This window comes from Diuraphis noxia, unplaced genomic scaffold, assembly GCF_037042655.1.
Source record: "Diuraphis noxia isolate RWA-SAM2 unplaced genomic scaffold, SU_Dnox_SAM2 contig0004, whole genome shotgun sequence".
NCBI classification, from domain to species: Eukaryota; Metazoa; Arthropoda; class Insecta; order Hemiptera; family Aphididae; genus Diuraphis; species Diuraphis noxia.
The window spans coordinates 22,116,974-22,140,887 of record NW_028301714.1 but is presented as its reverse complement, the minus strand read 5'-3'; the positions used below and the strand labels follow the sequence as shown (position 1 = coordinate 22,140,887).

The 23,914-nt window shown below is 27.2% G+C and overlaps 4 protein-coding genes across 4 annotated transcripts; 3 read left to right on the top strand and 1 right to left on the bottom strand.

Annotated features, from left to right (window-relative positions):
- Positions 1-2,556: 2,556 nt before the first annotated feature.
- Positions 2,557-5,932, top strand: LOC107161660 (uncharacterized). Its single transcript, XM_015508161.2, has 5 exons — positions 2,557-2,969; positions 3,167-3,253; positions 5,108-5,558; positions 5,623-5,666; positions 5,723-5,932. Exons 1-5 carry the CDS (start codon positions 2,959-2,961, stop codon positions 5,802-5,804), a joined length of 675 nt encoding a protein of 224 aa, XP_015363647.1. The 5' UTR covers positions 2,557-2,958; the 3' UTR covers positions 5,805-5,932.
- LOC107161653 (uncharacterized) lies at positions 2,975-17,754 on the bottom strand. The gene is made up of 7 exons (XM_015508150.2): positions 17,312-17,754; positions 15,795-16,061; positions 14,210-14,304; positions 8,307-8,483; positions 8,129-8,242; positions 6,203-6,546; positions 2,975-3,350 (listed from the first exon to the last, which is right to left on the bottom strand). Exons 1-6 carry the CDS (start codon positions 17,385-17,387, stop codon positions 6,307-6,309), a joined length of 969 nt encoding a protein of 322 aa, XP_015363636.1. The 5' UTR covers positions 17,388-17,754; the 3' UTR covers positions 2,975-3,350; positions 6,203-6,306.
- LOC107161643 (carboxypeptidase B) lies at positions 11,263-14,336 on the top strand. Its single transcript, XM_015508138.2, has 6 exons — positions 11,263-11,520; positions 11,583-11,774; positions 11,978-12,308; positions 12,377-12,605; positions 12,685-12,868; positions 14,008-14,336. Exons 1-6 carry the CDS (start codon positions 11,325-11,327, stop codon positions 14,193-14,195), a joined length of 1,320 nt encoding a protein of 439 aa, XP_015363624.2. The 5' UTR covers positions 11,263-11,324; the 3' UTR covers positions 14,196-14,336.
- Positions 17,755-19,410: 1,656 nt separating the features above from the next.
- LOC107161424 (uncharacterized) lies at positions 19,411-22,229 on the top strand. Its single transcript, XM_015507833.2, has 2 exons — positions 19,411-19,774; positions 20,920-22,229. Exon 2 carries the CDS (start codon positions 21,510-21,512, stop codon positions 21,942-21,944), a length of 435 nt encoding a protein of 144 aa, XP_015363319.2. The 5' UTR covers positions 19,411-19,774; positions 20,920-21,509; the 3' UTR covers positions 21,945-22,229.
- Positions 22,230-23,914: the final 1,685 nt, after the last annotated feature.

The window sequence follows — 23,914 nt, the reverse complement described above, 5'->3', positions numbered from 1 at the left end:
TTCGGATTTTTTTCCAAACATGTTTGATTTACCAGCAACTGAAGTAAGGAAAAAAGCTACCAGATTACTAAGTCTGCAGTATCCTGACGATGGATCATTTATAAATTAATGTATTCATTTTCATGGATACTTAAAAAGTTTACCAGAAAATGTATCAACAAAATATATTTTAGAGTTGACTAAAATCATCAAAAATCACAAAATAGCAGATGTCTACCATTATATAGATATTGCGACATTGCGTTATGTATGTATTTATGCTGTCCGGTTCCTAATACTTCTGCAGTTGAACGGTCATTTAGTGTTCTGAAAAACAGTGCAATCATACTTAAGATCTTCAATAAAAACGACCACCGCTTAAACAATTTGGCGATTTTAAATGTAGCATGTGAGATAACTAAATCAATTAGGTAGCCATAATAACGAGGTCGTTGAAGAATTTGCTGCCCAAAAATCTCATCGTAAAATATAAATGTTTATGTTTCTTTTTTTGAATTAAATGTTTTAATGTATTTTATTTTAGTTTTTAGTATAACTATATTACAGCTCGACAATATTATGTTATGTTTTAATGTATATTATTTTTTATACTTCTATAGGTAGTTAGCCTAGTTAGGTATAAATATATGTATGATTATGTTGTTATTTTTGAATCTTGGAATATTATTTTAATAAATTGATAATAAACGTATATATATATATATATATATGCCTAAAAGATTTTATAATGATTCAGTATTTCAGTCCAATAACTACATAATGATTAGGTGTCTATATATTCAGTAGCGCAACTAGGATCTACTTTCAGCGGAAGGGGTGGGGGTTATACATATAAAAAAATTTTTTTTAATGGGAAGGTGCACTATACCCTCCCACCCTGGTTACGCCACTGCCAATATTATTTAGGACTTGATTAATTAGAGATTCTACGTACCCAAATAATTGGTAACTTATTAATAATAAGCATTGTTTAAATAATAAATATACAATATATCTTCTTCTTCGACTTCTTAAAGGCCAATAAGGCCCATTGGCCATTGCCACAACACAAAGGTACCTATAGCCTATAGGTACCGGCATCCATCTAACTCTATTCTGAGCTCATAGCTAGACAGTAGACGTGTTTGCGGGTTGGGTCAAGTTAGCAATGCTTCCCCCCCTCCCCCCGGCGGACTGTGCTTCAAACAAAATGCCAGAATAAAAAAAAGGTATGCTGTGTCCGTGTGTACTCTGCAGTTCCTATAGATTCGATAAATTGTAATTTTTGTATCTTGTTTTATTGCTACACACAAATAACAGAACATTTTATTGATATTTGAGCATTTATTAATTAGTAATTATATTATCATATAGGTAATATTATGTTCATCAATTCTCTATAACTACATAACATGGTTAAGTAATATTATAAATATTATGTACCTATCTGTTTTTAATTTAGTTTTAGGTAAATGTATTTTTATTGTTTTGACAATGGTTATAATTTTTTATCATAATTAAAAAATATTCTTATAATTGTGAATTTTGTAACATAAAGAATGTCTAAAAATTAGGTATCACGATTTAAAAATTTGTCGTGCCCTTTTGGCCACCAAAGTTTGAACACGCCTATGGCCTGTGGTACAGTTTCTCCATCCCGAATTCCAATTTCCACTAGGTTCTTTTCGAACTTGTCTATCCATCTTTATTTTTGTCTGCTTAGTGGTCTTTTTCTTTTGGGTTCCATGTAGCATTTGCTCGTCAATACGCGGCGTTTGCGATATTAGCATATTGCATATACAAATATAATAATCATTTTGGAATAGAAATATCAAGGAAATACTCTTAGAAGAAAGCTTAATCATACCTATTTAAAAAACTAATTTAAAAGATTCTTGATAATTTGTTATTATATCCTATTAAAAATATTCAAAGTATATATTTTTTCTCATAAACATTTGAAGTTATAGATATTTAAGATAGATGGATAAATAATGTTTTTTTTGTTTAAATATATAAATGTTTTTAATTGCAGCTTTAATCTTACATTGTCAGAAAATAAAAGCAACAAAACGTACATCTATAATACTATAAATTATCCTTTGACTTTGATAAAAACAAAAATCAAGTTTTAAAACTTAGACTTAAGACACAAAAACAGTAATCAAAAACATAATATAAATTAAACATTAAATAGGTAGTATAATAATAACACTATATCACATTGTCACGTTACTTAATATATAATAAAATATTTTATGTTATGTGTCATAAAATAATAATATATAAATCACTATAAAATTACTTATAAATAAGGAGAAAATAATAAATAGCAAGTAATGAAAACGAACTAGTTGTATATATCTACGTTGCAAAATGTATCTTTATGTAGGTACATGAAAGTTAATAGGTACTACATATAGGTGATAGTTCGTACATCGTCAAAAATTCAAAATTCCGCATTGTGAATTCGTATGATGCATAAAAGTTATTGTACCAGAAAATCATAAAATATATTTATTTTTTATCAAATTTTATGTTAGGTAAATTAATCAGATTCAATGCCTACTCAAGTGTTTTTATAATACACCTACACATACAATATGAATCGGTGTCTGCCGCACAATAATATATATTACACCTAACATATTATATAGAGCCATTCGTTATTATGACAAGAGATAAATCTCTGAGCGCAATGATTCGAAAAATATTCACCATGATAAAGCATGTGTAGGGTTAAGTTGGTCCTGTGTGTTTATGTGGTTTGTGTTTCATTCGGATAAGGGTTTGAAAATAAATAGGAAAAATTATACATTACAAATAAAATGCAGACCGTTGGGTTGGAAAACACGCATCATATTAAATCAAAGCAACCGGAAAAATCACACCTATCATTCTGGTATAAAAAGCACTCGTCGAGGTGCACAACGCCCAAGTGTGTATTGTGACTTTAGAACATCGTCGTAGATACACAAGATGAATAAGACGTAAGTTAACGAATCAGGAGCAAAAATTATATTTTGCACATTCGTATTTTTTTATATTTTTTATACATTCGTACGATTATGTTTTCGTTAAAATTATTAATATTTTTGTACACATACACATTAAGAATATTTATATTTATAATATGTATAAAATATAAATGTCGTTAAATTAACACTGTCAATTGGTATAATTTTAGGATTCTATCAATCGTAGTTGGCGTTGTGTTCTTCTTGGCTCTTTCTCTTTCCAATGCAAACGTGTGCACGATTTCGGAAAATAATTTGTAAGTTATTTTTGATTAGATATACAATTGTATAAGATAGATCATATCACATATACACTATAACCTTTAACCAGTCACTCAAATCCATCAGTTCATCCTAAAAAATAAAAATATTTCATGGTTATAGATTTAACCTTAAATTTTAAGTAGGTATAGGTACTTAACGAAATCGATATTAGTATAATGTAAATAAAATTAAATAATAATCAGAACTGAAATATCACTAAATTAAACATTATAAAATTAAAGAACAACAGTTTTATTCAAAATTATGTAGATACTAGATAGGTACGTATCATCTTTAGGTACGTATAAATAATACATATCTTTTATTTAGGTATATTTATATTTTATTTTAACGAAATGTTGATCGTACTTTCACAAGTATTTATTATTAGTAGATTTCTGTGTATATTTTTTTAAGGAGAAAAGGTCAGGAACTCGCTTTTACAGTTTTACCGTATGCTGAGTAAATTAGGTTTTCGGTGTACCTTGTCAGTGGGAGGTCATCATAAACATAATAGGCATGTCGCATGTATATGTATTAAATTGTAATTCAATCATAATGACTAAGTGAAGGAGATGGGTACTTATATGTATAGGAGGTATATACAGGAAAAAAAACAGGCTCTCCAGACAATTCGTATTGACAAATATTGAAAAAAAAATATTGTGGATAGGTATGCATGACCGATAATCTAGTTAATTTTTGTATGGAGGGGGTAATACGTAAGTAACTATCGAATAGTATCTATACCTAATGCTATATTTATATTATTAAGAGTCATTATAGTTTATCATTGTATAATGATATTTTTTAATCTATTATAAGGTTGGACTAATTTGTGTTGATAAACTGAAACTAATTACCATTTAACTTTTACGTATATGTTTATAACGATGTAATGTGTAAATAGGTTCGTGGTAAAAATTGCTTAGAGATAATCTAAAAATTTCAAAAATTTCTGTCTATGTTATAACAGAAATAATAAAAACTTTCATCAAATCTCAACGATTAATTCGGCCTACGGCCACACTATTAGTTTTCTCCTCACTCCACGCATTGCCGTATAATAAATTCACGCTTAGAAGAATCAATCTTGTGTTGTTAGATGTTACCTTTAACCTTTATACTAATACTATTATAGTTAACTACTTTATCATCAAACATAAAGTAGAGAATGTTATCTGTGGACTGTGTTTATACATTGGCTTTTTACGATATTTCTACGATGAATTTAAGACGAGCATTTTTAAATAGGAATATTTCACATTCATAATTTGCATAAAAATTAAAATATAAAAAAAACCAACGTAGAAACATGAAAGATAATATTCTTAACATTAAGTTTAATATTAGGGCTTAATTAACTTTAATATTAAAGCTTACAACACAAGATAGGCCGTGATAGACAGTGATCGGAACAAAGGGTCACTCATAGTTTAAAAAAAGGGTACATCGTATTATACTAGACTTCTAGCTACACTGAATATTAGTAACCTAAATAATAATATAAAAATGATAGACACCTTCGTTAAAACTAGATCAAGAAAACATTTACGCAACATTGTTTTAAACAAAAATTAATATAGTTTTATCCATATTCAATAATTACGATTTAAGTAATGACAATTAATCTACTATTAGATTAAATGGTATTATATATATAATATAAAGAGATAGAAAATGGTTCTGGTGTGATGATCGTGTGAGTTGATCACTGTATAGAACGCTGGATTATAATGAAGTCCTTATAATATTATTAATTGTTGGTTTATTTCTTTATTTGTATAAGCTTGAATTCATTAGCCTTTACGAAATTAATAAAATTAAAATCATGTAATTTTTCGCAGAAATGTTTATCGAAAAATATCAAATAAGGAATTGGCGACGATTTCAAACGAGACCAATCAATGCAGATACAATCCTATAGACAACTATTATATTAGAGACACGTACAGAACTAGAAATTTAAACATAAGATCCGAGAGACGTACAATTCGTGTAGATGGGAGAGAACAAGAACGCAGAGTTTGGGTTAGAATCGACGATATCCAAAAGGGTAGATTGACAAGATCGGAATCATTACCAAACATTCGTCGCGAACAAGTTCGGAATGCAAGAGAGAGAGACATGGATTTAAAAGGTACTCATCAAAGAGCTTTAGAATGGAACAGGAGAAAAGTTTTAGAAAGTCGTTCCGATGAAAGAATTTTAAGACGCAAAGTAAGAGATAGGCAATACGATGTGCAAACAAACAGAGATAATATAGATACAAGAAGCAGGACACGGCAGACCAGACAGGTATTCATTAGTATTCTCATAAATTTAATAAATTAATTAAAACATTCAAATAATATGTTTACAGAATGGTATGGTAGCTATTAATGACAAAGATGAAGCGTCTTCATGGTAAATTTTCTAAATATTAGTATGAATCATATCATAATTTAATTTATATATTTTAGGCCATTTTCAAGTTTTGTTCAGTCAGCAATTGGTGTTCTTGGACTTTACTACTTTGGGATGCATAATAAAAACGTTAAGTAATTAGAATTGTTACTTAGTAAAATATGTTAGTGAATACTTACTGTACAAGTACTATAATGAAATTATCAAAAATGTTAATGAAATAATGAATATAATATGATTATACTTTTCTTTTAAACCAATTATAATACTAGTGTTTTAATTTATTTTTTTATACCTTTTATCAACTAAATTATATTGGTACTCAATTATAAATTAAGTGCCAAACATAATTTATTATTTAGCAAAACCTACATAAATTCAAATTTCATCAGTCAAATTTATTATAATTTGAACAAATATATTTAAATACATACCAACTGGCATATATAAATATTTTAATTAACAAGGACAGGCTTGGGTATGTAAATATAAAAACGCAATGATATAACATAAAGTTTAAAATCAAAATTCCTTACTTGAACATATTTACTCCATCTTTTAATGTGATCACAACTCATCCATTCACACAAAATGTTAAATTTCTTTTTTAAATGATAGTCATGTCAATATCACTCAAATGTTATGTTTTTATACTGTTGTTTTTAAATTTGTAAAAGTTATCAAGTATCAATTCTATTTGATCAAGATAATTGCGTATTTGTTTATTTTTTTCTGATAGTTTTATTCTGTATTGATTATGTGACTGTTCGATTTCATCAAGGAGATTACCAATTATGGTATGCAATTGTGATTCTCTAGTCATATTGCGTTCAATTAATTCATTTAATTGGCAATCATAACTCTTTAATGTATCTTCAATCTAAAGTAGAAAATAAAAATTATAACAAAAATACCAAAAGTTATTTTTTCTGAACATGAATCTCAAATACACAATGTGTACCATGAGAAGTAACCAGTCAGCGTTATATGATATTAAACACATTTAAAGGAGGTCTAACTTTTTCAATTTTTTTAGATTATTAGATATTCAAATTTTTTTAGTCTACCACAAATTTACTGATATACCTTCAACACTTTTCAATATTATTTTTTTCTTTTAAGCTGTTTTATTGTGCAATCAACTAACATAAAACATGTATACAAACTACAAACATAGAATCTAATTATTAAATAAACTAAATTAAAAAAAATATTAAGAAAAAGAAATCGCAAAACTTCAAACTAAGCTGTATTCACTACTGTTTTTATTTACAAATATAGCCTGTAGTGCCTACACATGCTTCATCTAATCTTTTTGTCAAATAAATTACCATTGACAATAATTAAAATCACAAAAGTTGTCATGTTTGACAGTATATTACTAGAAAACTATGGAAGATATGATCACAAAATTTTTCAGGTATTATAGGTATACTGTAGAATAATAAAATTAATATTAAAAAATGAATTTTTTTTCAGCAACTTTTTTTAAAATTAATAACAATAATTTATACATTTATCGTTTGATTGTGTATGTTAGTTGTGGCATAATTAAAATAGCTTTATAATTAACAAAAAATTATGATAAGAAGTTGAAAATTTTTGAATATACATCAGCAAATGTGTGGTTAGTTCGGTTTTGTTTAAAAAACTTGAATTGACCATTACTCAAAAAATAAAATTTCCCATTTAAAGAGGTTTTTTTTTATAACTTGAGGTGTACTAACATATGAAACCAGCTGATCACATCCTCACAGGACACATTGTATGTTATTTATTTTTCTGTTAATGAGGAAATTACAAAACAATTAACAGCACATACAACTTTGATAAATTATCAATATACCTGGTATGCTATCTTGTTCAATTACCTAAATAACTAGGTATTTAAATTCAAAAATAATAAAATATTTTTCAAATTCATAAGGTAAAAAAAAAACTCTATATAATTAAGAAAATGCCACACTCTTATGTGTTTTCTTCGTCTTACAAGTGCATAGCATAGCTAATTTTATGTTCAGCAATTCCAAATTAGCTCTGTTGGTTTAAAATGTAGAGTGAATTGACCTCTTATAAAAGTTAATGATAACAATATTATTTAAGTTATAAGAGGCTTTTTATTATATTTTAATTTTAAAGCGAGTTATGAGCATTTTTAAAATTGTAAACTTTTATGCACTTGTAAGACGGAAAAAAACTCATGCGGGTGTGGCATCCTCTTAAAATTTCTTAAAATCATAAGAAAATTATTAATATATGTAAGCCACATGACAAAACACTTATACTTATATACTTTAAAAATATCATTCAATTATGAACTAGGTTATCTACACAAATTTAGAGTTTAAAAAATGATGGAAAAAACTAAGCATAAAGTAACATTAATTTTTGGGTCATTAAGTTATTAGTGTAGGGTTTAATTAAATATATAATATAAAAAAATTGAATACTCATAAACTTGCATTTTTTTTTAAAAACGATTCACAATACTGACTTAATTGCTGATATCGATTTTCCAAATTGTGAATTTCTTGTTCTTTACACATAAGATTTTTTTCAAGTTCATTATTTTTCATCTGAAAAATGTTGACGACAATAAAAAAAATAAATTATTTACTATCATAATATCATGATGTATACTTTATAAAATTTTAATTCTTCTTCCGTTTTTAATTTAATAATTTGGTCCTGAGTTTTCATATTATTAGCAAATTTATCATGTCTGTTACACAACATTTGTAGCCGATTGTGATTTTCCATCATAGATGCGCTCACTTTAAAGTGGGATTTTATAAAATTCACTTCTGAATCAGGAACCTAAGGCATAAATAATAAATATTGAATTTAAATATAAAAAAATATATAATGTTACATTTTTTATAAAAATTTGTAAATTAAGTTTAAATGATTATAGTAACCAGAAAACTTAAAAACTATTTTATAATACAAATGCTTCCATATATATTTGATGAAAATTTAAACTATACAGTTATTCTTTTATAATTAAAACAAAAAGATAAAATTCTTTTTGTCAAAACCTGGAATTGCGCACACAAATACTTCTTCTTGCTGTTTTTTTGTTAGTTTATCTAAATTATTTCAACCAACATTTTTAATTTGACCTTCCAAAATTACAAACTAGATACAATTTTAACCCATTAACCTCATAAAGAATCAACAAGATAACATTTGTTTTGAGAAACCACACTCAAAATTGATGATATCAGCAAATGTTTTGCTTCAGAGTATAAGAATGATAGATACCAAAAAAAAAAACAAATCTCATAATAGACATACGCACACTCTATAGTTTTAGGGGTGTCATACTGTCATGAGATATCCCATCTAATAGTTTATTTTAAAAATTAGAGCTTATGGTATAGCATTATATCTGCTGCCCCATACGCACGCATAAATATTTTTAATAAATCTATATATAATTTAAAAAAACTGATTGTTGTTTTTTTTAATTTGACATTATTTCAATTTATAATATACATTATGTTGGACGTTGGTATTATGCAAATACTGTTGTATTTTAAAATTAAATTCACAAAAGTATATCTAACTCTAACTAGGAAGGGTATAACTTATTTTTACACCAATTTATAATCTAATATCATTTTAACTTTTGATACACAAAAGTATTTATTTGTTAAAATATTAATTTCTTTTTAAAACTAACTTCAGATTTTTTAGATTCTGAGCGGAGCGAGAAATGAATTGGTTTTACAATGATGTTTATTTCTTTTTCTTTTTTATTCTGTAAACACTTTTTCTCCCTCTAAACTTGCTCAAAAGTATCAAGTAGAGCATCTTTTCTGAAAGGTAATGCTCTTAAAAGGCTAGTACTTTGGAGAGATCATTTTTTGATTTTTGAAACGGTACTTGAAATAAAAGCTGTTAAAGGATAAAAAACCGTGCGATTTCGCGATTTTATGATATTAAATAATCACGGACGACTTTTAAAAAAAATTAAATTAAATTAAAAATATCAATCGTTATATATCTATAAATAGCTCAAAAAGGGTCAAATTGTTTTAAAAATTATTCTATACATAAAAAATCCTAATATAAACATTAAGTGAAAATTTCAAATATCTAGTGTCATTCGTTTGCAAATTATAAAATTTTTTTTGAAAAGTATTGGGAATTTTTATTTTGACCTTAAAGTATTGACAATACTCTGTTTAGCAAGAGAATGCATGGATTCTGTGCATTTCTTCATGTCACCCTGATACTAAAACCAATTCCCATATAGCATAATGTCAGGTGGGGATGTGTAGAAGAACCAATTTTGGCAAGGCTGCTATGTGTTCTTTCATTGAATAGAGTATAGATTCATTTTTCAACTATTCATTATGTGTATGTAAAAAAAAAATATCAGGTAAATCATACACTTATTGTTGTGCTTAGAATCTAAAATAATAATTATTGGAGCATATGTATTCTATTAATACTCATGTTCAAATCTTGAATACACTAATAATAGAAGGGTCCAGACATTCAGTAGACAGTAGTTAACATTCACCTCAAAATAATACAAATTAAACTTCACCTTGACTAATAATGACCTACATAATATAATATTACACATAAGTTTATATACAGATATACCAAATCAATGTATAACAAATATTAGTATGTACAGTGCCACAGTGGACATCTGGTTTCTTGGAATGTGGTTTATTAACTGGTTGTAGGGGTTATTGACACACTCAACTGTCAACACATTATATTCTTCACCTTTTGTTAATGCAATACAAAAATAATTTGTAAAATACATTAATGTTTTTTTTCCATAAAATGTATTATATAGAAAAATGACTACATCAACACTATACTTAAAAGTGATATTAATTTTTAATATAAAATAAATTTAAATTCTAGCAAAAACGCAAAATATAGATTACAAAAATGATTTAAATATTAAATTTTTACACAAGTAAACAAAAGTATTATAATAAATAAGTAAATAACAATCCACCCTAAAATATTAACAATTTTTTTTATGTTATTTACTCATTAAGTGTTCTCTTAACAGTCATAAAATTTATTTTCTTTATTAAAGTAAAACAATTACAATCTGTAGACAAAACATACAATAAGTAATTGTGTAAACATTTATTTATTTTAACTAGGCTGGACAGCTTGAGGAATGGTGTCCCATTGACACTACAATCAATATAAACTAAAAAAAAACCAGTCGCCTAAACAAAAATTGCCATGTGACACTAATACAAACAAAATCGAGTTCATATCAAATTAGAAATTAGTTTATGCACCATTCTTTTTCATTAAATTAATACAAGTCATTATATTGGTGGTTTAATGAATAAACTAAGATGGCAAATACAATTGTTATCGATAGCTGTTAGTATGAAAAGATCTATTGTAGATACTAGAAAAAATAATTTTATATTATTTTAGTCATTAAAATACAATAGCAATGTACAGTTTACAACATAAAGATATAAAATATTCTATGCATGTTTATGTCAGAAGGTAGAAAATTTGGTCAATAACCAGTAGTATTAAAGAAATATCAAATAGGTGTGGCTTGGATTGGGACCATAGCACAGTACCGGTTTCTGTATACATTAAAGAGTTCCCTGTGGTCAAGAATCAATTTAGTTTATCCTCATTTAGTAGTTCGAAATGGATGGTTGTTCCAGAGTCCTTTACTGTGTGTTTACACTTTTAGCCTTATCAACATTTACTAGGTGTTCAGAGAATAATAATCAAAATCGAGATGTTGAAGAAAAAATAACTTATAACGGAGACCAAGTACTTAGAGTTGTAACAGTCAACTCTAAGCAAAGGAAAAAAATCAAAGAACTAGAAAATCAAGGATGTAAGTTAATCTAGTTTTTCATTAGTCAAAATAATTGAATCTAATTTAAATATATTTTTAAGTGGTTGAAAAATGGTTTACTAATTCTACATCGGTAGATATAATGGTAAAAAAAGATAACTCAGAAATTGTAAAAAACTCACTGAATAATGGATCATTATCATTTGATATTTTTATTGATGACATACAAAGAGCAATCAATGATGAAAATCCTCCAATAAATGAAGACGAACTAGAAGTATCTGGAAGACAAGGTTGCAATTTATGAATAAATAATAAATTAATAATTATGCTCTAGAAATAATTTAACTATATACTTTTATATAAATTAATACATTAATTTATGTTTCAATAATTGATCACAAGTACAATAGTACAAAAAAAAAGTTCAATTAAAATCAGCAACATTATATAGAAATAATTTTAGTTTTATTAATCACTAATCAATTGATTTTAGGACATAACTTAACATTTGAACGTTATCATAAGGTAGATGATATATATAAATATATTGATCATTTATCTCAAGAATATCCAGATATAGTAGAAATTGAAACTATTGGTAAATCATATGAAAATGTACCATTACGAGTAATAAGAATTAAACTGGACCAAAATGCAACAGATACAAAAGCTATATGGATCGATGGAGGGATACATGCACGAGAATGGATTGCAGTGTCCTCAGTATTATATTTAATAAATGAATTAGTATATAACAGAGACTCATTGGAATCTCATATGAATAATATTGAATTTCACATAATACCAATTTTAAATCCTGATGGGTATTAATAATATAACTTAGGTCTTAAAGTATAGTTTTACAGATAATAAAAACATTATTTTTATCTAGTTATAAACATTCTCACGAAAAGGAACGCTTATGGCGAAAAAACCGTAACAAGCCCCTGGCAAATTCATGTGTAGGAACAGATTTGAATCGTAACTGGGATTATCACTGGGGGGAGACTGGTGCTAGCAAATATTCATGTGCAGAAATATACAGAGGAGTAAAAGCTAGTTCTGAGCGTGAAACCCAAGCAGTGGTTAAATATATCATGAAAAATCCAAATAAATTTAAGGTAAGTAGAATATTTTTGATTTTTAAATTTAATAAACTTACCTAATAGACTATAAATAGTAAATACATATATATTTTAGGGATTTCTGACTTTCCATAGTTATGGACAATATATCTTATATCCATGGGGCTATGCCAAACGGGTACCATCTGATCACACGGAAGTACATCGTGTAGGCCAGGTTATGGCTACAGCTATCAAAAAGGCAACATCAATTGAGTATACTGTCGGAAATAGTGCAGCTCTTTTATATCCAGCAGCCGGTACATAACATTTGATTTATATTATTAACACATTGGTGCCTAAAGGTAACACCAGTGCTTCCATTGGCTTTATTCTTTTTGTATGGTGGGCGCAATCAATGAAATATTTTATAGAAAATGAGGATTTTACTGAGTAATACAAGAGGATGTCACCATAAGTTACTTTTGTGTACATACCATACAAAAAAAATATATTTACTACATACAGTCTAAGACATTTAATGCCCGATCAGACTAGCGTTTTGTCGGTGATCGAAAAAACGGTCACGACCAAACCGCAATCGCCATGACCGTTTAGACTATGCGTTTTATCGGCTGCCGAGTACCTATAAACGAGATAAAAAAAGCGCAGGAATTGTTGTTAATTTGAAATTTAATAATTTAATATAAATTAGTATAGGTAATAGTTTTTGATTTTAATAAAAGGTATCAAATATTATAACTTAGGTAAAAGTTACATAATCAAAAAAATTGTTAGGTTCTTACTCCTTATTCATGTACTTATTAAAGGTCATATTCCAAATACACAGATAGTTTTGGACCTCTGTTATTAATTTTTCAGTTGAATACATGTTTGGAAAATATTTTTTAAATATAAGTAGACACATTTTTAAAAAAACTGCCATTTCAAAAAATAATGGTAACAGAAAAACGTTCAGTGTAGACGGCTCCGTATAAACGAATGTAATGTTGTGCACGATGGAAACACTTCGTTGCTACCAAAACGCAACAGCGCAAGGTTGATTTTAGACCGAATTTGGACAGATTGGAGAATCAGCTCAGTCTGGCCCCGATATGTTAATTATAGATGTTGCAATCGTTTGCCGATCGGCAACAAACAAAACGTATAGTGTGATCCAGATACTTATAGTAAAAATATTGTAAAACACCAAGAGACCTCATTTAGAAGGAAGCAAAGTGGGCATTTGTTCCTGTCTGACTTTAAAAGCAGCCCGAAAGCTGATACTAACAGTATTTAAAAACTATGTAGTACATCATAAAGGCTAATTATAAATTTGTATATACAGTACACATGGTGAAAAAATTATAGGAATCACATTAACCATATATTTCTACAATTTTAGTAACATGAATATCTAATCAACTTTTACATGGCATGTACTTTAAATTATTTTTAGGAGCATCTGATGATTGGGCTAAAGGAGTTGCAAAAATTAAGTATTCTTACACAGTGGAATTGAAAGATACAGGAAAATATGGATTTATCTTGCCACCGTCTGAAATTGTGTCTACTGGAAAAGAAGCATTTGCAGCAGTCTCAGCACTAGCTAATGAAATAGGTTCAGAAAAAAATAATAATAAATAAAATTATTAGCTTACCTTCAACTCAGATGTATATTTTTTTAAAGATGAAGAACAAGTATAACAATTTTTTCTTTCCTCTTCTTTAATATATTTGTTTATAGTTAATTTTCCTATGAATATAATAAATATTTATTAGTTAAAATTGTATTTATTTAATAGGTACCATATAATTAAACAAATATTATGAATTTCAAGACCTAAATAAGCCAAATGTTTAAGGTTGTCTAGTAATGTTTGTCTTTACTATATTTCTGTTCCCCAATGGTAGAATATAGCATTAATCGAATGAATTTTTTTCAGATAATCATTTAGATAGTATTTTGTGCGATTAAATTTAAAGCATAATAGTTATTAAAATAATTGTTGGTAATTTTATTTGAGTAAATATGGTTGGTAATTTAAAAAATGCACATATTAAAAACATAAGTTGGCAATGTTTCTTAAGTTACAAAATTATAAATCTTATTTTATTCAGAATAAATACAAAAATATCATAAATATATATATATATATATATATCGTAGAATAAAGTAAAAAATTAGATATGTAGTTGGCTATAGTACACAGACTCGTTTTACACAACTCGCCCAACGGGAATTTTAAAACTCTTATTATTATATTTATATGATTACCAAACACCATTCACCATGTTACATTTTATGGTAGTTCACAAATAATAAATTTGGTGATAATTAAAAAAAAAAAATTCAATTCAATGGTATTTATAAATAGGAAATTAATTTGAAAACAAAACTATAGAGTATACCAGTAATTTGAAAACAATTTATAGAAATTAAATAGCTCCGATGTAGGTAGCAACTTCCATTAACTAATGTATAGATAGAAATTAATAATTCAACATTTGAAATATATTTAAATAAATGATCTAAATTTAAAATAATAAAAAAACAAACATGTTTATTATTTGGTGTTTAGGTAAACAATAAAGATATTTAAAATTTAATATGGGCGAGTGAATCTATAAAAACAATTATGATTTTCAAAGTAATTAATTAGATTCATAGGCGTGCGCATGGGTGCAGCAGAAGTTTCATATGTTGCATCTGCCACATTTTTTGGGCCGATTGATTAATCTATGGGCCGGTCGGGGCAATTCATTATTTAATAATTTAATATAAATTATAATAATTAATAAGTAAATAAAATTGATGTGAACCATAAATAATATAATTATTTTATATTATAACTAATAAAGTCTGATAGTAATTGTAACTTGGTGTTTTCAAAAGCAGTGAACAAATGTTTCCTTAAATTTTGTATGTGAACATTTGCTAATTGTTAAAAATAAAAATGATATTATTATAACCACTTAGGTAACAATAACATTGCCTGTGTATAATATGATCAATAATTATAATTTTGACTATTCAACATTTATTTGGCCGATTGTTAAAAAATGGGCTGCTTAATTTTATATGCTGCATCTGCAATGAAAGTCTGCGCACACCTATGATTAGATTACTATCAATAATTCTTTAAATAGATAAGTTAATTATAGGGTCAAACACTGTTAAGCAGTTAACTTCCTAATGATAACATATTTTTAAACTATGCTTTCTATTAAATTTTTAATACAAACCACAGATTTCTGATGTATTTGATAGTTTCTCTGGAATTGAAGAACTTTGAGAAGTATTATTTAAATTAAAAATAACTTTTTTTGTATCATTCTTTTGGGTCTTAGATTGTGTTGGTTTAATCTTTGTATTATTTTGTATACTTTTAAAGTCTTTTGAAGTTTTAACTTTATTTATATTTGAAGATGTTTGGAAGTATGGAAGTGTTTCACCAATTATTTTATCAGCTTCAATTAACAAATCATCAATATTTTTACCAGCAGAATCTCCTGAAATCATTCAATAAATAAAAGAAAGTGATAAAATGTATACGTGACCATAATTTCAAAATTCAAGATTACTCTATGATTGATTAGTTAATTCTAGTATTTACAAAACATATTGTGTTAAATTATGTCTTTTCAAGTTACTGTTTAGAACGGTCTGTACAATTTACAGGATTTATACAAAGAAACCATGTCGGTAAGATCTAAAAAATCCATCAAACTTCAAAAACTAATAAAAATAAAATAGATAGTGACAAGTATAACTTTCAATATCATTATTATTATAGATTGGTATTTGGTATCAGCCAGTACGGACTACAGCAAGATATTTTCAGTACCAGATACAAGTACATAAAAATAATGTTATACAATTGATGTGCATGTCTATTTCTTAATATAGAACCTGAGCTGCCACCAGTCATTTCTTCCATCTTTGCCTGTAAATGCCAGATCAATTGACTCATTTCTTCCCAACATGGTAATTATTGATCTTTTCTAACGTAGGGTTTTAATTAGTACTTTTTTTGGTTATATCATTATTGGCTCAATACGTAGCCAAAACATTTCATTCTCTTAACGCTTAAATAGTGAGTTTGTCATACAAGGCATATCGGTCATCATTTTTCTTCTTTCAAATATTCTTGACACTGAATTGTATATTGAGGCAAAAATATTTCTTAATACATTTCTTTTGAATATTGCCAATCTGTTGTTACCAACTCTTCGTTGAAAACCATGTTTCACATGCATGAGGAATTAAGTAGGTATCTGCTGTTACTTCCAAATCAGGTTAATCAGTTTACAAATCTCATTCTTCACTGTTCTATAATAATTCTGTCATACTGTCTTAAACATTGTCTAGTATTATCAATGTTTTAATAAAAAATTGATACAAAAATGATGAGTATTAATATAATTTTTTACTTATCCAGCGTGTACTTGAACTTTATAAAAAAATGAAAAAACTGTTAAAAACTATTTCTCTATAATAAAATTATTGATATAACTTAGTATTGGTAATGTGACTAAACTAATTTATTCAATGGAAAATGGATAGTGGTGAAGTGTTTGCCGTAACAGTGGATACAAAGGTATTAAACATTATGTTAAACCACAGTATAAAGAATTAATTAGTAGGTAAAGTATTAATATTATTCTTTATACTGTGGTTAAACGTTTAAGACTTAAGTATCTACTATCTAATATTACTAAAATAGTTTGTATAGGTAGTTGTTGAAATGATATATAGTTACCTATAATGTCTTGGATATTACAGTCCTCTCTACCACACAATAACAATTGTTCCATCTCAGAAATTAAGGAGTCCATGTCGTATAATCACGAATAAAGATCTTAATTCATGCGTATAATGGAAAAAATTAACTGATAACTATTAACGCAGATTTCATTTTTAAATTTAAATATTTAATAAAAATGAATAGCTAACTTATTAAAAGTCCGGTTAAAAAGCCTAATTAAAATATTACAAAAAATTTAAAAATTAAATCAGAAACTCATAGCCATTGATGTTAGATCACGATTTAAGATCTTCGAATATTATGAAGATTATGATTGTAGAATTATACTGCTAACTGTGGTTACTATATAGTCACAGTCTCACAGACATTATTAACTGTTATAGACATATTATTTATTTATTTAAACTGTTCTATGTTAATGTTATTAACAACAAAACATAGACCTGATAATAGATATTAATAATAATAATATATTATCAGGTCTATGCAACAAAATATTGTAGTTGTTCATGATAACATAAGATAAGCAAAGATTAACCACACGATAGAATTGGTCGCACCAGTCGCACCCACGATGTAGATAAAACGGTGTCACTATCAATGATACGTATGAGAAATAAATGAGTACCATTTTTACGGCAGTTTAGTTACAGAATTGTCCACCAGGAAGAGCTAAAAAGGCCGATTTGAAAATATTTGATAAGCTATATTGTCTATTTAAGTATATTTGTTTTGAATAATATACATATTATTAACAAATTGATGAACATTGTTTATTTATATTTTATTATTATATAGTACCACACTACCTATAGTAGAAATATAACCCACACCTACCGAAAACTAGTAAAACTTATTATTTTTAAACATTTTTCATATTGTACTAATATGCCCAACAAATGTTTTGTTCCCGCATGCAAGTCTGGTTACTTAAGTAATACTAAAATATTAAAATCAGCAGGGAAGAATGTACCAGCCATGTTCCATCCACCACAAGTAACTGTTTTGTTTTAAATAATAATAATATTTTGTATACTTAATTATGTACTGTAACATACCTCTAACGAAACTTAACACGTTGACCACCGAGAGGAAGCCTGCGTCCACAAATTTTTTTATTATTCTACTGATGTTTATATAAAATTTTTTTTAAGACAAAAGAAAACTATACAATACATATAAGTAAAAAAAAAAAAAAAAAAAAAAAATAATAACAAAAACAAAATAAATATATAAAAAGCTACATAACAACTAATACAGGTATTCTGGTATAAACATGACCGTTTTAAAATTATTTATCTAGCAGGATATTAACATTGTTAGATTTATTAAGTTATTTGTAAGGAAAAAATAACAAAGAAAAAGGTAACTAATTAGGTAACAAACAGTGGCGTGTCATACATGTGTACGATGTGTGCAAATGCCACGGGCCCTCGGATTGATGAGGGGGCCCATTATTGTTCAACGTTCCACAACAATTTTTTATTTGTATGACATAATTTCATATAATTTCTTATGTAATTGAAATTTTAATAAAAATGGAAAGTACCTTGTGGATTTGCATAGGATTTTATAACTTTAGAATAAAAATTCTTACTTTAAATTTGAATTTATATATCTATACCTATATTGTTTAATAAAAAAACGAAGGGGGCCTTTTTAGTTTTGCACACGGGCCCATCTTCGGGATAAACCGCCACTGGTAACAAAGTAATGCATTTATTTACCAATGCATATTGTTCTTCCAGTAAAAGTGGACGTGACTCGAGAGAGGAATAGAGGATCATTCCATTCTTCACTTTGGTTATTATTTTTACGTCAATAGTATTAAATAGTATTATAAATTATAATGTTATAAAGTGCATATTTGATTATATTTATTATAAATTTGAATGAATATTGAATACTGAAGTCTGAAATTTTAAAACTTTACCGTGGATAATACGCAAAACGGCATTATAATACGGCCTTCTCTATAGCAGCCGGTTGTTGATCGGCCTTTTTAGCGCTACCTGGCGGAAGGCGCGCAAACCAAAGTGCCGTCAGATATGGACTCACTTTTGAGCTCGAGTGACTACACCGTTTTATCTACATCGTGGTTGCACCAAAGAACAAACGTTGCACAACTTACTGCACAAGATTTTGTAAATTAGGTAACCAGTACTATAAACGTGTTTACTGTTTATAATAGCGTTTGATAATATATTATCTATTATATTATAATACTATTTTATTTATTGTGTATTTGTGTAATGTGTATCATCTAATACATGGTGTGTATTGAAAAAGCTAGTTTCTAATATTCTTTAGTTATTAGTTCACACTACTTGCTGTTCTCAGTGTTCTGAATTGACTGAATTCACTAGTCAGTAGTCACTTCCTAATTTCTCGAGGCCCGAAATTTTATTAGTCAAGAGTCACCTATGACCCAAAGCTTACCAACAGTCGTGAAACTTCGTAAGTATTCAGTTTTCATGTCTTATCTGCATGGATATGAATTGTTGAATCTTGATTTATTTTCATTTACATATTTATATATACTCTATCATAATATTAAAATAATTCCTGTAAAAAAGTGCTGTGTACTGAAAACTGGATGTTTGACACCTCTTGATATGTAAATGGTTTGTTATATAGGTGCAACTAGAGGCCAAACACTGGGGGGGGGGGTATTTTTGATCTGGGGTGCTAAATTAATGGCTAGGGGTGCTAAAGCTCTCCCAAGCACCCACCTAGTTGTGCCTATGGGTTTGTAGCTGTAGTAAAAACATTTTGTGGAAAATATGGCTGGATTATCGACAAGTATTAGAAAATTAAAAAGTATCTAGATGTTTTAAAGGTCTGATGCTAAATCACTACCTTAGGGAACTTCAGAATTGGCCATTGATTGTGTGTAGAGTTGAAAAAGAGTTGTATTTTATAACAGTAAATCTTCTATTTTCTAAGAATTATTTAAGAATAAAAAATAGTTGTGCTGTCATGAATTTTTTAATTTGAAAACATACTCAGTCAAATGTATGTAAACATTATTTATACTCGGTCCTACGAATCAGTCTTCCGACCATTTCTTGTCAGTAGTGTACATATCCCACCAACTTCTGTGATCACATGGTTCTCAACATGACTAAACAAATAGGTATGGTTACAAAAAAACTATTTTTGTCCGATTTGCGTTAATTCCCACTATTCTATACACGACACCATTGCTCGTAGTTCTCCGCATTTCATTGTTCAGCAATGTTATTAAAATATAATAAAAGCAATGAACCTCGTGATATATGAGGCAAGAATGGTATACGTATCACAAAGTTGTGATCATAGGTACTTATTATTTTAGTCATGGTTCTCAACTACTCAATCAAATCATTTGGGATGTGCAAAAATTGATTATTCTCTTTTAGAACAGAGTGTAGGAAGAGCCCAGTGCAATCACTGTGGTGATTGTTTCAATGAGTTGATTGATTTTATGTACTTGTGTTAGTTCAGTAAAATTTAAAGGAGAATTAATTTTTCAAAATTTTTATGTATAAATAAATACAATATTGTAGTGTATACTTCTATTTTATAATAATTTTGTTTACCTATTATATTCATTTTTTAAGGTTTCCATTTCAAATCATACCATTACTGAAACGCTGGATAACTGCATTGGAATATAATTACAGAAGAATTTTACCAAATGAGCAATCACTAATATCTAATGCTCATTTTACAAAAGGATCTTTATGGAAGATGGAATTTTAAAATTCAATCAATTAGCGATCATTTAAAGGCTACATTAAACACCACTTTATAAATGTTTTTGAGGACAATATATCTCCAGGTAGTTTATAATAGCTAAATTATTGTATACATAAACATATTAATGTAGAATTGAATTATTTTAAACTGTATACTAATAATAAAATTTGAACTATGATGATAAATAAGAGCAATTAAAATACCAGCAATATTTTCATGATATATTTAGTGAAAATAGTGATTCTGATGATTTAATCAAAAGTAATTTAACCTACTTATAAGTAATTCTTTCTTATGAAAGTGTAAATAATACACAATATCACATAACTAAATTTAATATTAAATGTACCCAGATTTACATTGAAGCAACCAAAAATTTATTTATCAATTAACGCATATAATAACTAAATAAGCTCAGTTAAAGTCTATTAATATTGATTTATAATTCAGTATGTCTAATAATACTTATACACATATCAATAAAATAAATATGTTGAGGAAAAATACTATACAAAGAAAAAAAACCAAAACTAACACAGTACCAGCTTTGGTCAATAGTCGAACTAAAGTTCAGTTCAAACACAGTGTTTCTGTGAAATTTCAGAAAAAAATAAGAACACTAGAGCAAATTAATAGACAATTAATTGCAAAAATTAGAAGTTTGACAAATGATGAACTTACTTTACAAGATATTAAAATAAAATATTTAACACTTAAAGAAAAAGTTCTTGAAGCAGAAGAGCAATTATTGATGAATGGTATAGATACATCAGAATATCCACTATTTTGTATGGATTATTTAGAAGAAGATACAGAAATAAATAATGAAATTAAATGTGAAGTATTATCAGAGGGCCAATTAAATACAGATAATAAATCAATCTAACTTGTTAATTTTGAACTTGAACAAAATTATAATATCCATACGTATCCCTAGTACAGTTATATAGTATGGAATTACAAAATAAAAATGAAATTGATGTATCAATATACCCTGAAAGTTATCATTAAGTAATTGTATGCAATAAATATTAAAATATACAAATGCCATGTACCTACCAATTTTTTTTTTTAGTGATGTACATTACTTATAATAGTTATTATATTTTGTAAATTAAATATTAATTTATCATATTTTAAAAATAAAAAGATATAAATAAGTATGGATGAATTTATTGTTTTTTTAATTTGAGTAAAAATTAATACCCAGTTTTAAAAACCATTATTTGCAGTTATATTATTGATTACATTATTTTATTATATAAGTAAACCAACACTGACATTATGGCAACCTTAAATAATTGTACTACACATGTATTTGTGTGTATAGTATAATTTTAAATAAGACTTGATTTGTATTACTTATTTCTTATAAACACAGATTCATATATAATTTATATGTATATAACTGTGTTTTTATTAATTTTAGATACATTATAACTACGTTTTAATTTGACTATCTGAATTTCATTAGACTATCAATATTAATTTTAAGTAAGCTATGATCATTTAAATGTACAAAAAAAATTCATAACTTGCTTCTTAAAAATGCTAATTAAATCCTCTGAGATTCTCTAGATCAGGGATGGCCAACCCGCGGCCCGCCTTGGAAAGTTTTGCGGCCCGTGAAATTTATCAAATATGTATTTACAAAAAAAAATCATATAAACACTAATAATTCTAATCTAATCTGATAAAAATATATACGAGTAGACACTAGCTTATAGCAAATTGTATTTTTAAAATAAAAAAAAGCTTAGTGAACGAGTTGAGAAACAAGTATCTCACTAAATAGTAATGTATACTCCATTTTTTTTTGTATTAAATACTTTTATATAAATTAAATATATGTGATTTTATTAATATTTTAGCTGATGACTTTTTTTTTTTCGGAAATCCTATATGTGGCCCGCAGGATTGTTATGTATTTATAAAGTGGCCCGCAAGATCATTTGGGTTGGCCATCCCTGGTCTAGATAATATTATTACCTTTAAACTGTACCATGGTTCAATTCACTCTAGTTTTAAAGGTAACAATAAAATAGATTATTGTTAAGGTAAAATTTGCTTTGTTGTATGTTTGCTAGATTGAGTCAACTTTTGCGAGTGTGGTGTCCTTTTAGGTAAAAACTAATATTAATATGTACTATCTAAGCAGTAGTTCTCAACCGGGGTGACATGGACCTAGGTTAGGGGTGACATGGACCTAGCTTAGGGGTGACGCAGAATTTTAACAAGAAAAGAAGAAAAAATTAATTTTTCCGAAAACAGTCATATAATTTCTTATAATAAATATATTATACACCTATACCACCACTGTCATGTACATAACATACCTCAAAGTTCGTATCTTTATAATAGTTTGTATTATTTATATTTAATCTTTTGGTCCGATAAACACGTGTACCTAGTAATAAATATACAGCTAAGATTGTTTATTATTTTGATGTTAGTGTGACGCAGTGTTTGATTCTAGTGGCTAAAGGTGACATCAATCAAAAAAGGTTGAGAACTACTGATCTAAGTAACATATTAATGTTTAAAATATTTATATCTATACAATATAAGTATTTTCATTTAATCATAATCTTTTTCTGATACACATAGGCACTATTTCAATAAAAAAATTAAAGGTGCTTATCCTATGCATTTTGTCATTTTAGTTTTTTTTTTTTTTTTGATTGAAGATTTTGATACATAAGCACGATAATTATTTGAGGGTGCTAATTTTAAAATTGGGGGTGCTAATTATATACCCCTTAAGCCCCCCCATATTTGCGCCTATGCTGATACATTACATAATATTATTTATTAATAGTTGCTTTATTTATTTATTAATAGTATAGTATCCCCAAT

Coding starts and splice junctions, on each gene's coding strand:
- LOC107161660 (XM_015508161.2), top strand. Junction 3,254..5,107: donor ACGATTTCGGAAAATAATTT/GTAAGTTATTTT, acceptor AATTTTTCGCAG/AAATGTTTATCGAAAAATAT. Junction 5,667..5,722: donor AAAGATGAAGCGTCTTCATG/GTAAATTTTCTA, acceptor TATATATTTTAG/GCCATTTTCAAGTTTTGTTC.
- LOC107161643 (XM_015508138.2), top strand. CDS start 11,325: ATGGATGGTTGTTCCAGAGTCCTTTACTGTGTGTTTACACTTTTAGCC. Junction 11,775..11,977: donor AGAAGTATCTGGAAGACAAG/GTTGCAATTTAT, acceptor AATTGATTTTAG/GACATAACTTAACATTTGAA. Junction 12,606..12,684: donor AAAATCCAAATAAATTTAAG/GTAAGTAGAATA, acceptor TATATATTTTAG/GGATTTCTGACTTTCCATAG.
- LOC107161653 (XM_015508150.2), bottom strand. CDS start 17,387: ATGGACTCCTTAATTTCTGAGATGGAACAATTGTTATTGTGTGGTAGA. Junction 14,305..15,794: donor AAATACATCAGAAATCTGTG/GTTTGTATTAAA, acceptor TTATATTCATAG/GAAAATTAACTATAAACAAA. Junction 6,547..8,128: donor AATCGTTTTTAAAAAAAAAT/GCAAGTTTATGA, acceptor TTTCTACTTTAG/ATTGAAGATACATTAAAGAG.
- LOC107161424 (XM_015507833.2), top strand. CDS start 21,510: ATGTCTAATAATACTTATACACATATCAATAAAATAAATATGTTGAGG.